A 16,346-nucleotide genomic window follows, 5' to 3' on the forward strand; every position below is an offset into this window, starting at 1 on the left:
TAAATTGTAGTCAATGTCATGAGACAAAGTGTGTGTGAACTGCTGTATGGAAGGTGAATTTGCTCTGTAAACTTTCACCCAAATCACAATTTAAAAAAAAAAAAAAAAAAAAGAGTCAGCTGATGGAGTCATATGGTGACAAAATGACATTGGCAGTCAAGTGGACAATGCCTCCAAGACTTGTCTTTACGAAAATTTAAGCCTAGGCTTCCTGTAAATCAGACCACCTGTGTTGACCTATGAGAATCTGACATCACTTCCACCTTTCCTGACCAATGAAATCTTGACACCACTTCATATAAGCCAATCACAGAAATAAGATTTTGCTTCAATGTTTTGTCAATATAGGTCAATCTCTCCTGATATTTGGTGGAGTACCTTTCCATGTGTGGTTCACAAGCTTTCTGCCCCCAAAATAACTCATTTGATAGATTAAAACAAAGAGAATCAACTCATGGCCACATTCTGGAGAGGCTGTTGGTTCTCATCCATTGGACTCTCCCTAGATCACCCCAGGGCAACATTTCAGTTTGGCCTACACAGTCAACTCCTCAGTGTACCCAGCTCCCTGTGTCCTGAGGCTCAGGACTCTCAGACAGGGGGGTAGAGGCTACATCTGAGGAGCTCACCGTGAAGAGCACCAGGAAACAGAATTCCTTTTGAGCAGACAAGTTGGGCCCCAGCTCGCATGGCACCTGCTGCTACCTCAGGAGACTATGCCACAGTGAGGCAGATTCAGCTCAGCTCCCCCAGCTAACTAGGGGTTCTGCTTTGAGGTCACCAGGCTCTCATACTCTTCAGATATGCAGAGCAAGGCCTGCAAGGAAGGAGACCATGCCTTTGCTGCAATCCCCAGGCCAGCCCTGGGAGATGGCCTGGAGCATCCACACAGGGAACCCCTTTGGCAGCAAAGATGACATTCTTTTCCTGCCTCCTGAAGGGAAGCATCTGAAGAGTTGCAGAGCTGCGGGAACACTACACAGCAGGGCTCTGAAGACAACACACCCTGACTCTGAGCGCCTGAGCTGAGACACTCCAGCCTAATTCAAGACGGTGGGTTTTGGGTTTCAACCCATATATCTCACATTCCCTATCAGAAAAGGAGAGGCTGGACAAGAGGACTCCTACGCTTCATCCCAGCTCTGGCTTAGAGACTTTGACTCTCAGCAGAATAACGTCTATCACTGTTCCAAATGTGCCGTACCAGGTGCAAGCCACCAAGAACGTTGCCATGCCTCTATAGGCCAGCAGGAGCCTCATCAGGCTTTTCCCAATGGGCCCACAGTGGAAAGGATCAGAGTACTGTGGCCTCATGTCAGGCCCAGAACTAAGAAGCCCCTCCCTGTAAGCACATAACCAATGACAAAAGTGAAGGGCAGAGACCCAGCTCTTTATGCTTTCTATCAACGCCTTCTTCGAGGGAAGGTGGACTTTAAGCACTGGCAGGCCCATAAGCACCTTTATACACCTAGGTATCTTCCAACTCACAAAGCTCTTGGTAGGAAGTGATAGGGAAGAAAAAAGTGCCAAGGCTGGGGCTGAGCTGGTTCTTGGGGGATGAGGGAGGGAAGTACCAGCTCCTTTGTGAAACCTCAGGTAAGAAGGCCATTCACCACTGCCCCTGACCCACACCCCTGAGGAGCTCTTGGAATTTCACCTGACAGTTTCATCTTGACATCTAATACCTGAACCACAACTCAACAGGCTGGCAATCTCATTCCCTTCAGAACCTGCCCCAGATGAAGAAGTCAACAGCCTCCACAATGGAGGGGATCTCTAGGAGGGAGGTTACAAAACAGTCCCTGTGAGACCTTTCCAGAAAAACACCCACAGTCACTGAGCTCTGAAATGAGGGCTGATATGTGGCATTGGGGATTTTACTTCATAGCCTGACGGATGTGCTTAAAGCCACAGCCTCCATCACGACACTAGCTCTTCCAGGAGCTGTGCCCCATCCTGCTCCTCTGCTAGGAAGCCATAAATTCACCCATCGAGCTCCAACTCTGTCCACTATCCTGGGAGGGAGACGTTACAGAGACAGATGCACCATCCAAGGTCAAACAGGTCAGAAGGAGAAGGCAAAGGGGCTGAAGTTAGGATGGGCCGGCTTAGAGGACGGTGGCCCTGAGCATAGATCACGACACTCTTGTACACTCACTGCCACCAGCCCCATCAAAACACCCAGAGAGCCCGCCAGACAGGAAGGGGACAGAACAGCTTCCTTGGGTGGCCTAAGGCAGCTTACTCCCACATCTTGGGTTCTGAGTTTCTCTACATGGATGGCAGGATCCTACTCAGGTCTCAAGCACCTTGAGCTTTGACTTTCAAAAGCCTGTCACGTGCGAAAACCAAATGCACTGCCCTTGACTAGAAGGTGTAGGCACTTGGTACACTTTTTCATGGGGGAGAGCTCCCATCAGACCCCACGTCTAGTAGGCTCTGGGGCCTCACCTCCATCTCGCTGACCCTGTGTAACTACAGAGCTGGAGCACAGCCGGGTGTGGGCACAGCAAACACTATCAGTTACTCACACATTACCCTTCTCTCTCTAGTTACAGGTGTTCTCCCAGAAACGGGCCTAGAGTATGTTGGTTTATAACGTTTGCTCTAGCAGCCTTCTTCATTTTCAGCAGGAGGTCTTATTCAAGTAGCCTTACTCATGATTACATGGAAACTCTAGGTTCCGATGATTCTGTAAGCATCAAATTCCCTGTATTAAACGCCTTCTTGCTTAAAATGTCTAGACTGGTTTGTTTTCTGCCAGCGCACTGGCTGCTACTGATACAATGTACCTAATGACAACAATGCATCTGTTTAAGCCTGCATCTTTCTGTCCCCTCTGCTGTACACTGTGCCCCATGTTGAAAGTGCCTCTGTATTCTTTTAAATTATCAATTACAAATTATCTATATGTAAAGTAAAAATAGTTTTGATTAAAAACATATAGACAGATATGAATAACTGTTGTTGCTATTGGGTACCAGCTGATTCTAACTCACAATGACACTCTGTGCCAGAGTAGAACTGCCCCATAGGATTTCCTGGCTGCAATCTTTATGGAAGCAGACTGCCAAGTCTTTCTCTTGCAGAGCTACTGAGTGCATTCGAATCACCAACCTTTCAGTTAGCAAATGTGTGCTTTAACTCCCGACACAGCAGCTGCTATGAAAACAGAGCATAATATAAAATAGCCCATTCCAACTTCAGAAACGTGGTTATAACCAGTTCTACTCAGAAACCATCCCTTCTGTGTCCTCCCTCTGTTTCAGTTCTGCCTTGGCACTGTCCTGCAGAAGAGATCAACTGAGCCCTGTGCCTGTCTGGGCACAACTACCCTTCTCCCCTCTCCACTTCTCATCTTCCAGCTACCTTGGCCCTGGAGCCCACCTCTAACCAACAACCAGCAGCTGCCTGGATGCTGTGCGCTGAGAAACATTCTGAGGCCGTGTCTGGACTCACCAGGGAAGAGCACTGCTGTCACTCAGTAATGCTCACCACGGAAGGTAAGGAGCTGGTGAGGAGTTTCAGCCATGACACTTGCCATCCCTGACACCTCAACTACACTTCCCTGAAATCCCAAGCCATCCCCCTAAACTGTAAGGTCTACAAAGAAGGGGAGGAAGAGAGGTGTAAGAGGGAAGCCAAAGATGCACCCGGCTCGCCCTCATTCCACCGTGCAGTCCAGGGCATTCCATTCTCTGCCCCCCGCATGACATAGGGGCTGTGGGCACTGTGCCCTCATCAAGTCCTCTGGCATTTCTAGCAGCAGACCCACAACTGCACATATCAGTCACAACAAGGCTCCTGGAACTCCTACACTGACGTTTCATCTGGATTTTATAGACTTTCTGGAAAGGCAGAGGGTCTTCTTTGTATTGAGACACAGCGTTATCCATTCCTCTCAGTGATGAGTCCCTTCCTTCCAACATGACTCTCGACCAGAGACCCACCTTTGGGCCCTGGATTCCTCCCCAACGGAACAGGAATGGTACAACAGAGCCTGCCCCAGAGCTGCTGAGTCCATCCTCCTGTGCCCCTACAGACAAGCTCCTGCTTCTCTACCATCTGGGAATCTCCCTTATGGGGTGACCCATCTAGGGAAAGAGCAAACAACCCAGAGAATAAGAAGACAAAGGGAATGGGAGCGGGAAGCTGAAATGAGAGGCTGATCCTTGGCTGACCAAGGAACGGCCCAAGTTGTGAAGGCAGCAGCCATACTCCCCACCTTAACCTCCCGACTGAAGACTGATGGCAACATAACAGTGAACAAGGAGGCCCCAGGGAAGCTCAGATGTGCTCAGCACAGAAACAGGTCCTACCAGAAAAGCAGACACTATGTGGACTCCAGTCCTCTTACCCCATGCCAGAGCTACATCCCAGCGTGTCCAACCAGATCCGGGCTTTAATGCTCAACACAGATGAGCAACACAACACTCTAAGATGCTCCAGCCCCGAGCACCCCACAGCTCCAGAAACAGTGTAACATGTTATCTGGGGGAAACCGGCCCAGAGCTCAGCATCAGCCTGTGAGACCATCAGGCCCAGGGGAGCAGGAAGAACAGGGCACAAGCACCATCTGTACGTGCCTTAAGCATGGACAGCACCTATCTCTCAGGGCAAGCAGGACAAGGTCCACAGATGAGTGCCAACCTTCTCAACAGCGCTGTACAATGCACACGGCCTGGGTAGACTGGAATGGCAGGAAGGGGAGCCCAGGGAAGGGGAGCTGGAGAGGCTGGGCTCAGATGGGCCTCCAGACCAGGAACATGGTAGGAGAGATCTGAACTGACTGAGTGCCTCTCTGGATCTCCTTGGAAAAGTACTTTGGGTGATTCTGACCTATGAGAGGGAGACATCTGGGCGTAAAAATCGAACGGGAGGTGGTGAAATAAAAAATACCTGAGAACAACATAAGCAGAGTCCTTACACTTCCCAGGAGCCTCCTTGGGTACCTATCTTCAACACCCCACCTGTACATCTCACCAAACACGAGAAAGGCCAGCCAAGACAGAGCAAAGACAAGCAGCTACAGGAAAACTGCACCTAGAGTCAAAGACCTAAAACCCCTGGCCCATAATGGAAAAGACTCTCAAGCAGAAGAGGCTGGCTGAACCAGACCAACAGAATCTTTTTTTCTCTAGTCTGAAAAGCAAGGTCAGGTCCAAAGTCTCCGTATAATGTTACTGCCCTCAGGATAAAGCCTTGGCCATGGTAACATAAGGTATTTTCAATCTAGCCCCTGCCTACCTCATACGCTGTGTCCACATCTTTTTATACCTTATTCCTTTTGCCTGGAACATCTGCTTCTCCCTACATTCACCTGAAACCCTTAACTCATCCTCCTAGATTCTGCAGCATCTCTCTCCCGTGAAGCCTTAGATACAGGAGGAAGTCCATCCTCTGGACCGCCTCTGGGCCTGGCCCACACCGTGGATTTTCCCTTCCTACACCACTCTCAGAAGTCATTTGCACAGACACATTTCTCCTCTCTAGATTGATCTTCGCATGGCAGGGGCTTAGACCTGTGTTCCTGGAGCCCGGGCCTGGCATCAGGTCAAAGCAATGGGTGCTGCATCCCAGTGCATGGAATTAATGAATGAGTCCTCTGATGCCTGGCCAAAGGAACGCAGTTGCAGGTGAGAGCAAAGGGCAGGCTGGCTGTGACCTGACAGTCCCCTCCAGCACCACCCTGCCCCACTACTCCATCGAGTGCTCCAGCCCAGGCTTGCTGTTCTTGGGTAGAGCCACCCATCACATGAGAGGAGGCCTCTGCTGCTGGGATGATGTTACAGTCTATTTTGAGGGTCACACTGGAGCATATGTCAGCCCGGCCAGCCACACCCTCTATGCGTCATCACTAAGAGCCAGGGACACCCACAGGTCCATGAGCTCTGCCCAAGGAAGTCACTCCTCCCACAAAGTCTTGGGTTCAGGGCCTCTTCAGCTTCCTGGACAGATCACCCTGGATGCTCCCTATCTGCTGGCACCACTGACAGACAGACTCTGATGTCTCCCTACCCCACCAGACCTGCTCCCCGGGGTTCAAAGCTCTAGTGACTCGGCAAAATGCAGCTGAAACCCATCAGTCTGCACTGAGCTCTTGGCTCAAACACAGTCCCTCCTCCTCAGCTTTCGGTTATATTTTCGGAGGGCCCAGAAAGCTCAGCCCTGACAAGCTAGACACTGACCAGAGTCATTACAGGTCCACACAGGTCACCTACTGGGAAACTCCCATCAACCCTCACATCCCTGCCAGGCTCTGCCTTCTCTCACAGGGAGCCTTTCAGTCCATCCTCTGCTGGGGTGGCCCACAGGCTCCCTGAGGACAGGCCTGCTGGTGCTAGCTTTATCTCTGTCCTCCCTGTACCCAGCATAGGGTCTGGCACACAATCTAGGTATCAATAAATATTCTAAAATGAAACCTTTCTGATAAGACTAGTTTAGTGTATTCTCCTACAAAAGACATTGTCAGAACAAAGGCCATTCTGAAGAACAGCAACACTGACAAATGGGCTCATAAATAAATACCCTTTACAAACAAGGCCCATATTCAAATCTACAAAAAGACAAGTTTCAGTTCAATGGGACAGTAAGTCAATCAAAGTCAGCCATGCTTCTCTGGCACTAAGTACCTTTCAGCTCTGTCCCCTAACACTGTGGTCCCCTAAGAACCCAAATGGACATTCCTTCATTCTAGGGAAGGGTGCAAAGGCACCCATGATGGGGAGCAGGTAGCAGTAACATGGATGCTGTCTGGGCTCGAGTGAGCGCATCTGACAAGGCAGGCTGTTTCACGGCACATTCTACACCCTGTGCCCACGGGACGCACCAAACACCCCAGGACCTCAGGGCTCAACCACCAAACTTGTATGTCATCGTCTGCTCCAGTCACTTCCCAGAGATGCCGTGAGGCTCAAACTAGACAGCACAGGAAAGTTGCATAACCAATTAACTTGGGTCATAGACTAAAGCAGGATCAGAAATGCATCTCCAACACAGACAGGAAAAGGGAATGTCTGTCCTGGAACTGCCCTTGGCCTCCTCGAAACTGCACCTGGCTACATCTCAGCCATGAGAAGGCTTTTAGGAGCTCCCTAAAGAAGCTGCGAGGGGACATTCATACTCTGGCCATCTGATAGCAGTCTACTGAAGCTGCCACCACAGGTACTAATGACAGGTAACCTTTTTAAAGCTGGGGTTGCCAGGACAGCTTAACACTCTATTAACACAAAAATGCTGAGACTAGAAGCTGGGACTCCTGGTGAGCCCGTGTGTGTGTGTGTGTGTGTGTGTGTGAGAGAGAGAGAGAGAGAGAGATAGAGCGCGCGCAGAACTGTGCTCCATAAGGTTTCAAGGCTGTGACCTTTTGGAAGCAGATCACCAGGCCTCTTTCAAGGTGCCTCTACGTGGGTTTGAACCATCAACCTTTACGTTAATATCCAAAGCACATGTGGGGTCACCATGAGTTAGAATCAATTCAACAGCCACTGGTCAGAAGCTGGGAGAAGATGCCCAACTTTCTTTAGACTTACAAGCAACACCTACAGGAAGGCAATCTGACAAAACACATTTCCCAGTAAAAAGCAGGAGCTCTGGTAGCATAGTGCCTAAGGCACTTGACTGCTAACCAGAAGGCTGGCAGTTCAAACCCACCAGCCACTCCTCAGAAGGCAAGTTGGGCAATCTACTTCTGTGATGATACCGCCTCGCCTCGGAAACCCAAGGAGGGGTCACTATGAGTCGGGTCTGACTTGATGGCACATAACAACAACAGTAAGAAGCACTTAAAACTGAAATGTTAAGTCAGTTAAAGAAGCTTCCATTTTTCTAGGTTTGAACACACCCCTTTGGAAAATTTACAGGACTAGACAGAAAACAAGGAGCCCTAGTAGCACAGTGGTTAAAGCACTGGGCTTCTAATCAAACCCACCAACTGCTCCATGGGAGAAAGACATGACAGCCTGCTTCCGTAAAGATTACAGCCTTGGAAACCCTGTGGGTCAGCTCTATTCTGTCCTATAGGGTCACTATGAGTTGGAATCAATTTGACAGCAATGGGTTTTGGTTTTGGTTAGAGACAAAACAATCCTTTTCTCTCCTTACAAGTTTAAATAATGCCTCTCAGTGTCTTTGGCAATACGGAACTCCAGCACCAACCAACACTCAGTCTACACGGTAACCATTTCTGGGGGTGTTTGTTTTAAAAGGTCATTCTCAATCATATTATTTAGTTCAAGCACATTAAATATATGTGTGTTTTTATCAGATGGTAGAAAGGGAAAATGGAAGCTTTAAGCCCTTCAATAACATAAATTTCATCTGGTGGCACAATGGCTCAATGGTTAAACACTCAGTTAAGCTGCTAACAGAAAGTTTGGCAGTTAGAACCCATCCAGCAGCCCCACAAGAGAAAGACCTGGCTCCCATACATCTTTATGTACTCCCATAAAGATTACAGCCTAGAAAACTCTACAGGGCAGTTCTGGTCCATTACATGGGATCTCTACGAGTTGAAATCAACTGGATGGCACCCAACAACAACGTCTGGAAAGGTACTAGATGGTGGAGAAAAGTGAAAGATGCAATAGCTTCCCATGATCAGAATTTCAGAATCAGAGAACTCCGGGTTAAAAGGTAGTTTAGATGTTGGCCTACTTTCCCACAACACAAACAAGGAGACTGAAGCCCCAAGACCTATCCAAAGCCACACAGCCCTCCCAGGCCGGAAAATGATGGCATCACTGTGCGGAAGCAGGCAAGGTTCTGACTCGGCCAGTCCTGCCCCCAGCACAGTCCGTAGCTGGGATTTTTGCATGCACCACGAGGGGGACAGTCCCGAGGAGAGAGGAAGTGCTCTGAATGCTCAAGAACACACATTCAGGGTTGGCACAAAGGTCACTGGTGGGGACAGCAAACTTCCCGCACTAGAGCTAAGGTCTAATGAGAAAAGCCTTTCCCAGGCAGCTGCAATTGTGTTATTTCACAACTTATAACACCTGCTTTGTCATAATCACTGGAAAAAGGAGAGAGCGGGAGAAGAAAAATGAAAACTATTCTTCCAGTGTTCCCTCTCTGTTTCCAAACCCACCGCCATCAAGTCGATTCCGACTCACAGCGACCCTAAAGAATAAAGTAGAACTGCCCATAAGGTTTCCAAGGCTGTGAATCTTTACAGAAGCAAGCTGCCCTATCCTTCTCCCAAGGAGTGACTGGTGGCTTAGAACTGTCAACCATTCAGTTAGCATGTGAGCACTTAACCACTGTGCCACGAGGGCTCCTGTGTGTCTGCTTAGGTCACCCTAAAATAGGGAGTCTCCCTTATGCTGACTTTAATGAGGACCTTGCTAAAGCTGGTCCATCTGGTGTTCAAGTGTCTGCATGAAAAACAAGTTTCTCAGCAATAAGGTCACCTGATTGTGACCATGTGTGTGCTGTTTATACTGAGAGGACAGGCCAGAGGCTGCCATAGCTGTGACGGATGCTGCAAGCACTCTACTACCTTTGTGAAGTGTACTAGGGCTCCATATGACTAATTGCCATAAAAAATAACCTTGAATATGGCTAGGGTGGGAAAGGAGGGAAGTCACAGACACCATACTCTAGTCGAGGAAACCCCATTCTGGTCACTGAATTGTTAATGTAAACTTGCTACCTGTGAGGTATCTCATTACATCATCACTAAAAAGAAGTTCCCTCTCCATCCCCAATCCACCTGCTGACCGCATAGACCAGGCCATGCCCTCAGTCAGGAAACAGAGGCAGCCCACCATTCAACCCTCGGCAGCCCAGACCCATGACTACACAGATAGTCGACTGTAGTTCAGCAGCTCACGTTAGCTACAAATGATGGCTACTCACTCTGAGCACAGGCAACAGGTCAATGCAGGGCACAAGAATGGCAATGAGGGGCTTACCCATCTCTTCCCTTGCTTACAATCTTCACCTCAAAGTAATAAATGCCACAGGCAGCAGGTATAGGATGGGTGGCACGCACTGAGGCCGCATCCTTGTGATTTTTGCCATGACCTAAGAGGAAAGAACAAGGAAGAAAACTCAGAAGAAGGAAAGGCAAATGGAAGCCTCCTTCTTCCATGCTCCATGACAACTTCAGCAAAGTCTCAGCCCTCGGTGGCCAAGGAATCCTTCACACCAAGGGATAATTAGATAACAGCTGAGCAACCATGTAAACCTCCCACTTTTGGTTCATCTCCTCCTAAGAATAAGCACCATCTCCCTTACTGACAACAATAAGGGTACAAGAAGCGTAGGTGCATGTGAAAGATTCCCCAGGGCTGATGGTGGTCTCTCCAGAATACAGACATCCCACCTACAAGACCAGTGGGAAGAGGCTGTAGCCCTGAAAGACCATCACTTACAAGTAAGCACAGAATCCCAGGTCCAATCTGGTAGGAAGGCAAGTGCACTGGCCTCTGACTAATTGTGGGTACACTCCTGAAACTAGAAAGTGGTGAAAGACCCAGCTGGAGACAGAAACAGCCCACAAGCAGGGTCGCCCTCGGGTAGATGGTCCAGCTCAGCACTGGGTCTGGACACCTGCTGCAGTTCTCTGGACCTCGGGTTTCTCAGAACAGAGCAGAGCAGGCAGTCAACTCTCGGCCTGCTCAGCCCGACCACTCTGGACACCCCGCAGCTACGGCCCAACCCGGAGCACCCGGGCCGGGAAAAGGACGTAATGGGACAGGGGCCGCACAGCACAAATGTCCCGTAGACGCTTCAGCCTTTTCCTCCCGCAGCCAGAGTGACCGATACCTTTGTAGTGGACACGGAGGTTGCCCTGGGAGAGGCCGATGTAGTTGTACTTGTCCTTGGGGCTCCAGGAGCGCGGCAGCGGCGTCTCATGCTGGTTAACCGCGGGGTACAGGCGCTGCAAGCGCCGACTCAGCTCCTGCTCCCCCGGGGACGGCAGCCCGCCCCCTGTGCCCCCGCCGGAGGAGTCTCCAGCCTGCGGGTTCCCAGCTCCCGGGTCCACCGTCGCTGCCGCCATCTTGGAAGGAGCTGCTATTGTGTCACTGGGGGCGGGGAGGAACGGGACCAGATCCGCCCCTCTCAGCCAATAGCCAGAGAGCCTGCCGGGGCCGCAGGGAAACCGAGTCTGAGTCCGGCACCTCTCTTTGGACACGGACAGGCCCTGCCACATTTCGGACTTCATGTCCCACAATCCAGAGCTCTCCAGGGACCGCCCAAGTCAGGCTGCTTTGGAACTTTGGGAGATGTAGTTTAAATCCACCCAGCTATTATTTCTGTCCAACCGAGTCTTCAGTACACCGAAAACTACAATTCCCTCTAGCGAATTGGCCCCACCCTCTCAGTTCACCTCCCTCCCCCATGGCTGTTGTTGATCTCCGTGCCTCAGAGGTGGTCTTTATGGTCAAATTCGCTTCAGTGACAAACTCCTCAGAGTTGCTCCCGGACCCAAGTCCACCTTTGCTACATGGCCTGCCTTCCAGCCTACTGACTCCGGCTCGAGGGCGCGCGCAGTCCTGACTCCGCCCTCACAGCTGGGCCGCTGCGGCCTGGTCGCCATGGCGACAGGCTGTACACTACGGCTGCTTCCCAGGCCTCTGGTGCTGGCTGCCGTACCGCCGGAGTGTCATGGCCTCCCCGCAGCCTCAGTACCCCAGCTTTTCGTCCCCACCAAGGTAGGCGCCTGCCGGGCCGAGGGCGGAGAAGAGAACTTGAATACTTCTGGAGGGGGAAGGGGCATCTGTCCCGACATTTGCACAGCTTGCTCGCCTCTGTCCAGTGGCCTGGGGCTCTAGTCCCACAGGAGCAGTGTTGCAAAAACAGAATCTGGGCTGACTTGTCAGCCCAGTGAGGACCTTACGTGCTAGCAAGGGGACAGTGGCAATTTATCCTTAGTCATTACAGCCATCTTGTGTTGAGCACAGATAATGTGCTAAGAGCTTTCTGTACCACATTTAACCCTCACGACAAGCCTATGAGATGGTTGTTGTTGTTGTTATGTGCCCTCGAGTCGGACCCGACTCATAGCGACCCCTCCTTGGGTTTCCGAGGCAGTATCACTGAGGAAGTAGATTGCCGTATCTTCCTTCCCACGAGTGGCTGGTGGGTTTGAACCACCAGCCTTCTGGTTAGCAGTCAAGTGCCTTAGGCACTATGCTAACAGAGCTCCTTACCATTTTTACAAACGGAGAAATAGAAGCCCGTAGAGATAAGTAGTGGAGCTAAGGTTTGAACTGAGCTCTGTTAGACTCCAGAATCTGAGCTCTTTAGCCACAGAGATAAACTACCTCTTCACTCACTGGAAGACTCATGTCCAAGTGCTGGCTGGCCCAGGTGCCTCCCAGGGCCACTCGGGTAGCTCCTGCCTGAACTCAGGGGTGCAGCCTCTATGCACTGCAAACAAGCTCCATTGGCCAGGAAAATCACAGAGAACATGAATTAGAACAAAAATGTTGACCGAGTACCTTTCTAGTTTTGGGACTGCACAGAAGGCCCTTAATGTTTCAGGCCTACTAAATCTAAAACATGGAGGCCACACAGCCCACCTCACAACTTTGTTGGGAACATTTATGCAGAATGTGAGAAACTCTCGTCACACTCTTGCACATCATTGCACTCATTCCCAGTACAAAAATCCTGATCTCACCTAAACTCTAGCTCTTCAGGGTCTTCTGCCTTGACAGAGAATGTCTACAAAGGTCCCTGAGAACAGGGAGGTATTTTATCCAGAGTTAAAATAAATCTACAAGAGCCAGGCAGCAGTCTTGAGAAAAAGTGTTGTTGCCACCACAGGAATGATTTAGGAAACTGTAGTTATGTCTAGAAGAGATTTGAAACCGACTCAGAAAAAATCCCTCAGAGTGTACCAGAGTCATGTATATGAAACCGTCATCACAGCCACAGCTATACACTGTGAAGAGAAGTATAGGCCCGCAGGGTTCTCTGGGCTCATGGTGGAGGTGTCCTGCTACCGCAGGAGTTGGTAATACTCTGGTGATGAGGAGATTTCTGGCAAAGTAGGAAAGTGGTTTGAGCCCAGAGCCAGGCACTTGTTTGCCAGCATCTCTGGGAATCTGAAGGCAGTGCTAGAAGACACAGAGTCTGGCTCTATGGGGGAAAAGAGGCCATTTCTCGTGGATCCAGAAGATGGGCGCTTTTCCCGCTCACAGCTCTCAGCCACCACAGCCTTCCGCTTGTCTGTGCAGATCAAACCAGCAGCCTTCAGGAGTGGCCATAGATGACTCCATTGCCCAGGAGGCCGAGAGCATCCAGAAACGCAAGCTTTCTCAGAAACGAAGGACGCTGGTGAGTGGTAATGTGCTGTTGGAACCCCAGATGACAGCCACTGGACCCTGTCTGCAGTACAAAAGCACCACGCACCTGAAAAATACCCACCAGGGCCGCCTTGCCCTGGTCAAGGAGTGTGGCTTACAGAGGCCAAGCCACCAGGCTCTGGTGTGTGTGTGAACACTGGCCCCACCTCCTCCAGAAAACCCTCCCAGACCTCTCCAGGCAGAGAATCAGCCCCCTGCCCACAAGCACCTTGCCCCTGCAGCTCAACATTCTGGTGTGTACCCCATTTCTTCATCCAGCCTGCCAGGTACCAGGCACTATGCTAGGCACTGAGATGTTCACACCAGATCTTCCAAAGACTTCAGGGCTGAGACTAGCATTTTGCCTTTGTGCCTCCAGTGCCTGATAGGGTCCTTGAGTGGCTGACAGAGATTGAGAACTTGCATGTGGCTGTGTGAAGACAGGGCTAAAGGGCTGCTTCCCTGTCACGTTGTGGGCACTGCCTCAAGAATAGCCACTAGTAAAGCCTCAGGAAAAAGTCCTTCCTCCATTCCTGTTCCTTAAAATTTTTATATAAAAATGATTACTTGATCTTTTGTTGATTCTTATTATTTAGTCAGCAAACAGCCAATGTCTAAATCTCACAGAAACAAACAAACAACAACAACAACAACAAAAAACACTGAGCAAATTTTTAACTTCAGCTCACGGTGGAGCACCATGGTGGAGCACCGTGGGCTGTGTGGTGGTTTTCCTTGTGTGAGTGTGTCCTCTGTGGAGGATTTGGGGAGTCTTCACGAAGACTTGGGGCAAGGGCTGACCCTTCCCCACCCACCTCAGGTGCCATCTGCCGGTTAACCTATGGCCCGTCTTTTCCTTCTTTCTTCTACACCGCAAAAGGGACGCGTCCTCGACCTCCAGAGGGCACTGTTCCCTCAGGGCCGCCCTTCCCGTGTTCACCGGCAGGAGGCAGCAGAGAGCATCGAGTGCCCTGTAGCACTGGGCTGCATCCTCTCGCCAGCTGAGCTCTTCACTAGCTCTTAACAACCAGGCCAGCAACCAGCACTAACTACCGGTTCTCTGCCTTTTCTCTCGCCTCCGCGATCAAAGTAGGGCAACCATGTAACAAAAACGGCAGACAGAACACAAGGGTTGGCTTTTTGACACTGAAAAACATCATTAATTCACCAGGGTTAGATGTTTCTTTAATAGTTTCCCAGACGCCTTCAGTGGTAAGTTACTTTTATAACAATCACATCAATTTTGAGTCTTTCAAAAAACTTTTCTAGTTTGATTTTTAAATTTGATACCTTTCATATTTCCAGTTTGTTGATCCTCTTAATTGCTGTTTATTATTTTCAAGTTTTCCTTTAGATTGACTATTCCTTTTCTTTTCCAGCAACCAGGGTACAGCAGCTGAATTCTTTCTTTCTCGATAATGAAAGCACTTTAAACAATTAAAGTCAATGCTCTGTAAGTGCTACTCAGGCCACATCCCAAACATTTTGAACATGTAACTTGAACATTATTTCTATACCAAAACAAAACCAAACCCACTGCTGTGGAGTCGAATCTGACTCAGCAACCCCTCCATGGGTTTCCGAGGTAGTATCACTACAGAAGTAGCTTGTCCAACCTTCCTTCTGAGGAGTGGCTAGTGGGTTTGAACCGCCAGCCTTCTGTTTAGCAGTCAAATGCCTGAGGCACTATACCACCAGAGATCTCTTATTTCTATACAAGTTGTATTTTAAGTAATTAGTGGGTCAGAGGATAATATGAAATAACTTTTCAGCAAATTCAAGACAGTTTCTGGTTCAAAAATACCTTATGTGTGACCTTTAATAGTTTTTGGCATATGTTAAAAGAAGGTTCTTTTGGAATCCTGATCGAAAGGGGGAAATAGAGGACAGAATTGAAAATTCTCATGGAATTCAGACTTTCTGGAGAGCTGGAGATTAGAAGAATGCCAAAAATTATTTCCCTGAGATAATATTTAAACTTTAAACTAAAAGTATCCCCTGAAGTTTTCTTAAAACCAAATAATAGTTTAACTAGTAACCAATGCCTGCCTTGACCATCATGCTCTCTTAAGATCTACATATGAGATCAAATAGAAAACAACTTGAAAGCTTCGATAGGAACCTTAGGGGGCAGTGAGTTTATGTTAGCAGGGAGGGAACAGCTAGGAAAAGAAGGATGAGAGTGGTTGTACAACTGCAAGGCTGTGAGCAACGTCACTGGGTCGTTAAGTGTAGAAACTGTTGAACGTGTACATTCTGCTGGGTGTATTCTCAACAACCACAACAATAAATTACAAAAAATATTGTTCTTTATTTCTGCTTAGTACATTTTATAAATCTACTGCTGTGTCATCAATTGTATCACTTGGGAGGTTAGTAGTATCTTTTACCTTCCTTTGCTTGGTAATAGCTAATTCTGATAGGTAGGCTTTAAGCTCTTTCATACACTGATGTTTCATATTCTCTTTTTGTTTTCCTTTTATATTTTTTCCTCATGTTTTTATTTATCCCTGGGTGTTACAAATGGTTAACGCACTCAGCTGCTGTAACTGAAAGGTTGGGGGTTCAAGTCTCCCCAGAGGGACCTTGAAAGAAAGTCCTGGCAATCTACTTGTGGAAAAACCAGCCATTGAACACTCTGTGAAGCACGATTCTCCTCCGACACACAGAGAGAGGGTCACTGTGAGTTCGAGTCAAATCAATGACAACTGGTCCTTTATTTTATTTATTATGTGCCAGGCATTGGGGATACAGTGGTAAGCAAGAGAAATATAACCTGTCAATGAGAGAAGGACCTTAACTGTGGAACTACAGTGACAAAATGTGTTAATACCTTACGTATGACCTATAATTAGTTTTTTGTATTTGTTAAATAAAGAGTTCTTCTTGAATCCTGATTTTAAAGGGGGGATACAGACAGGATTTCTGTTATGGTGATGGAGAGGTGAAGAGGGTGGCATCCAGCCTGGTAAGGGCATTGGGAAGAACACCTGAGATCTTAGGTGTGACTAGTGAGATTAGGGAATTCTTTTTTTTTTTTTTTTTTTG

General features: G+C 48.9%; 2 protein-coding genes across 2 annotated transcripts in view; one reads left to right on the forward strand and one right to left on the reverse strand.

Annotated features, from left to right (window-relative positions):
* RANBP10 (RAN binding protein 10) overlaps positions 1 to 11,080 on the reverse strand; it is a 63,671-nt gene extending 52,591 nt beyond the window's left edge. The window contains exons 1-2 of the mRNA XM_042780864.1: positions 10,771 to 11,080; positions 9,915 to 10,026 (exon numbers count right to left, since the gene is read on the reverse strand). Coding sequence (XP_042636798.1) covers positions 9,915 to 10,026; positions 10,771 to 11,005 — 347 coding nt within the window. The 5' untranslated portion in view covers positions 11,006 to 11,080. The remainder of the gene's footprint in view (positions 1 to 9,914; positions 10,027 to 10,770) is intronic.
* Positions 11,081 to 11,543: 463 nt separating this feature from the next.
* The window catches only part of TSNAXIP1 (translin associated factor X interacting protein 1), an 11,722-nt gene continuing 6,919 nt past the window's right edge, over positions 11,544 to 16,346 (forward strand). The window contains 2 exon segments of the mRNA XM_042780872.1: positions 11,544 to 11,660; positions 13,191 to 13,290. Of these exon segments, the coding sequence (XP_042636806.1) occupies positions 11,544 to 11,660; positions 13,191 to 13,290 (217 nt within the window).

This window comes from Orycteropus afer, unplaced genomic scaffold (assembly GCF_000298275.1).
Source record: "Orycteropus afer afer isolate SDZICR_OR568_19922 unplaced genomic scaffold, OryAfe1.0 scaffold00067, whole genome shotgun sequence".
NCBI classification, from domain to species: domain Eukaryota; kingdom Metazoa; phylum Chordata; class Mammalia; order Tubulidentata; family Orycteropodidae; genus Orycteropus; species Orycteropus afer.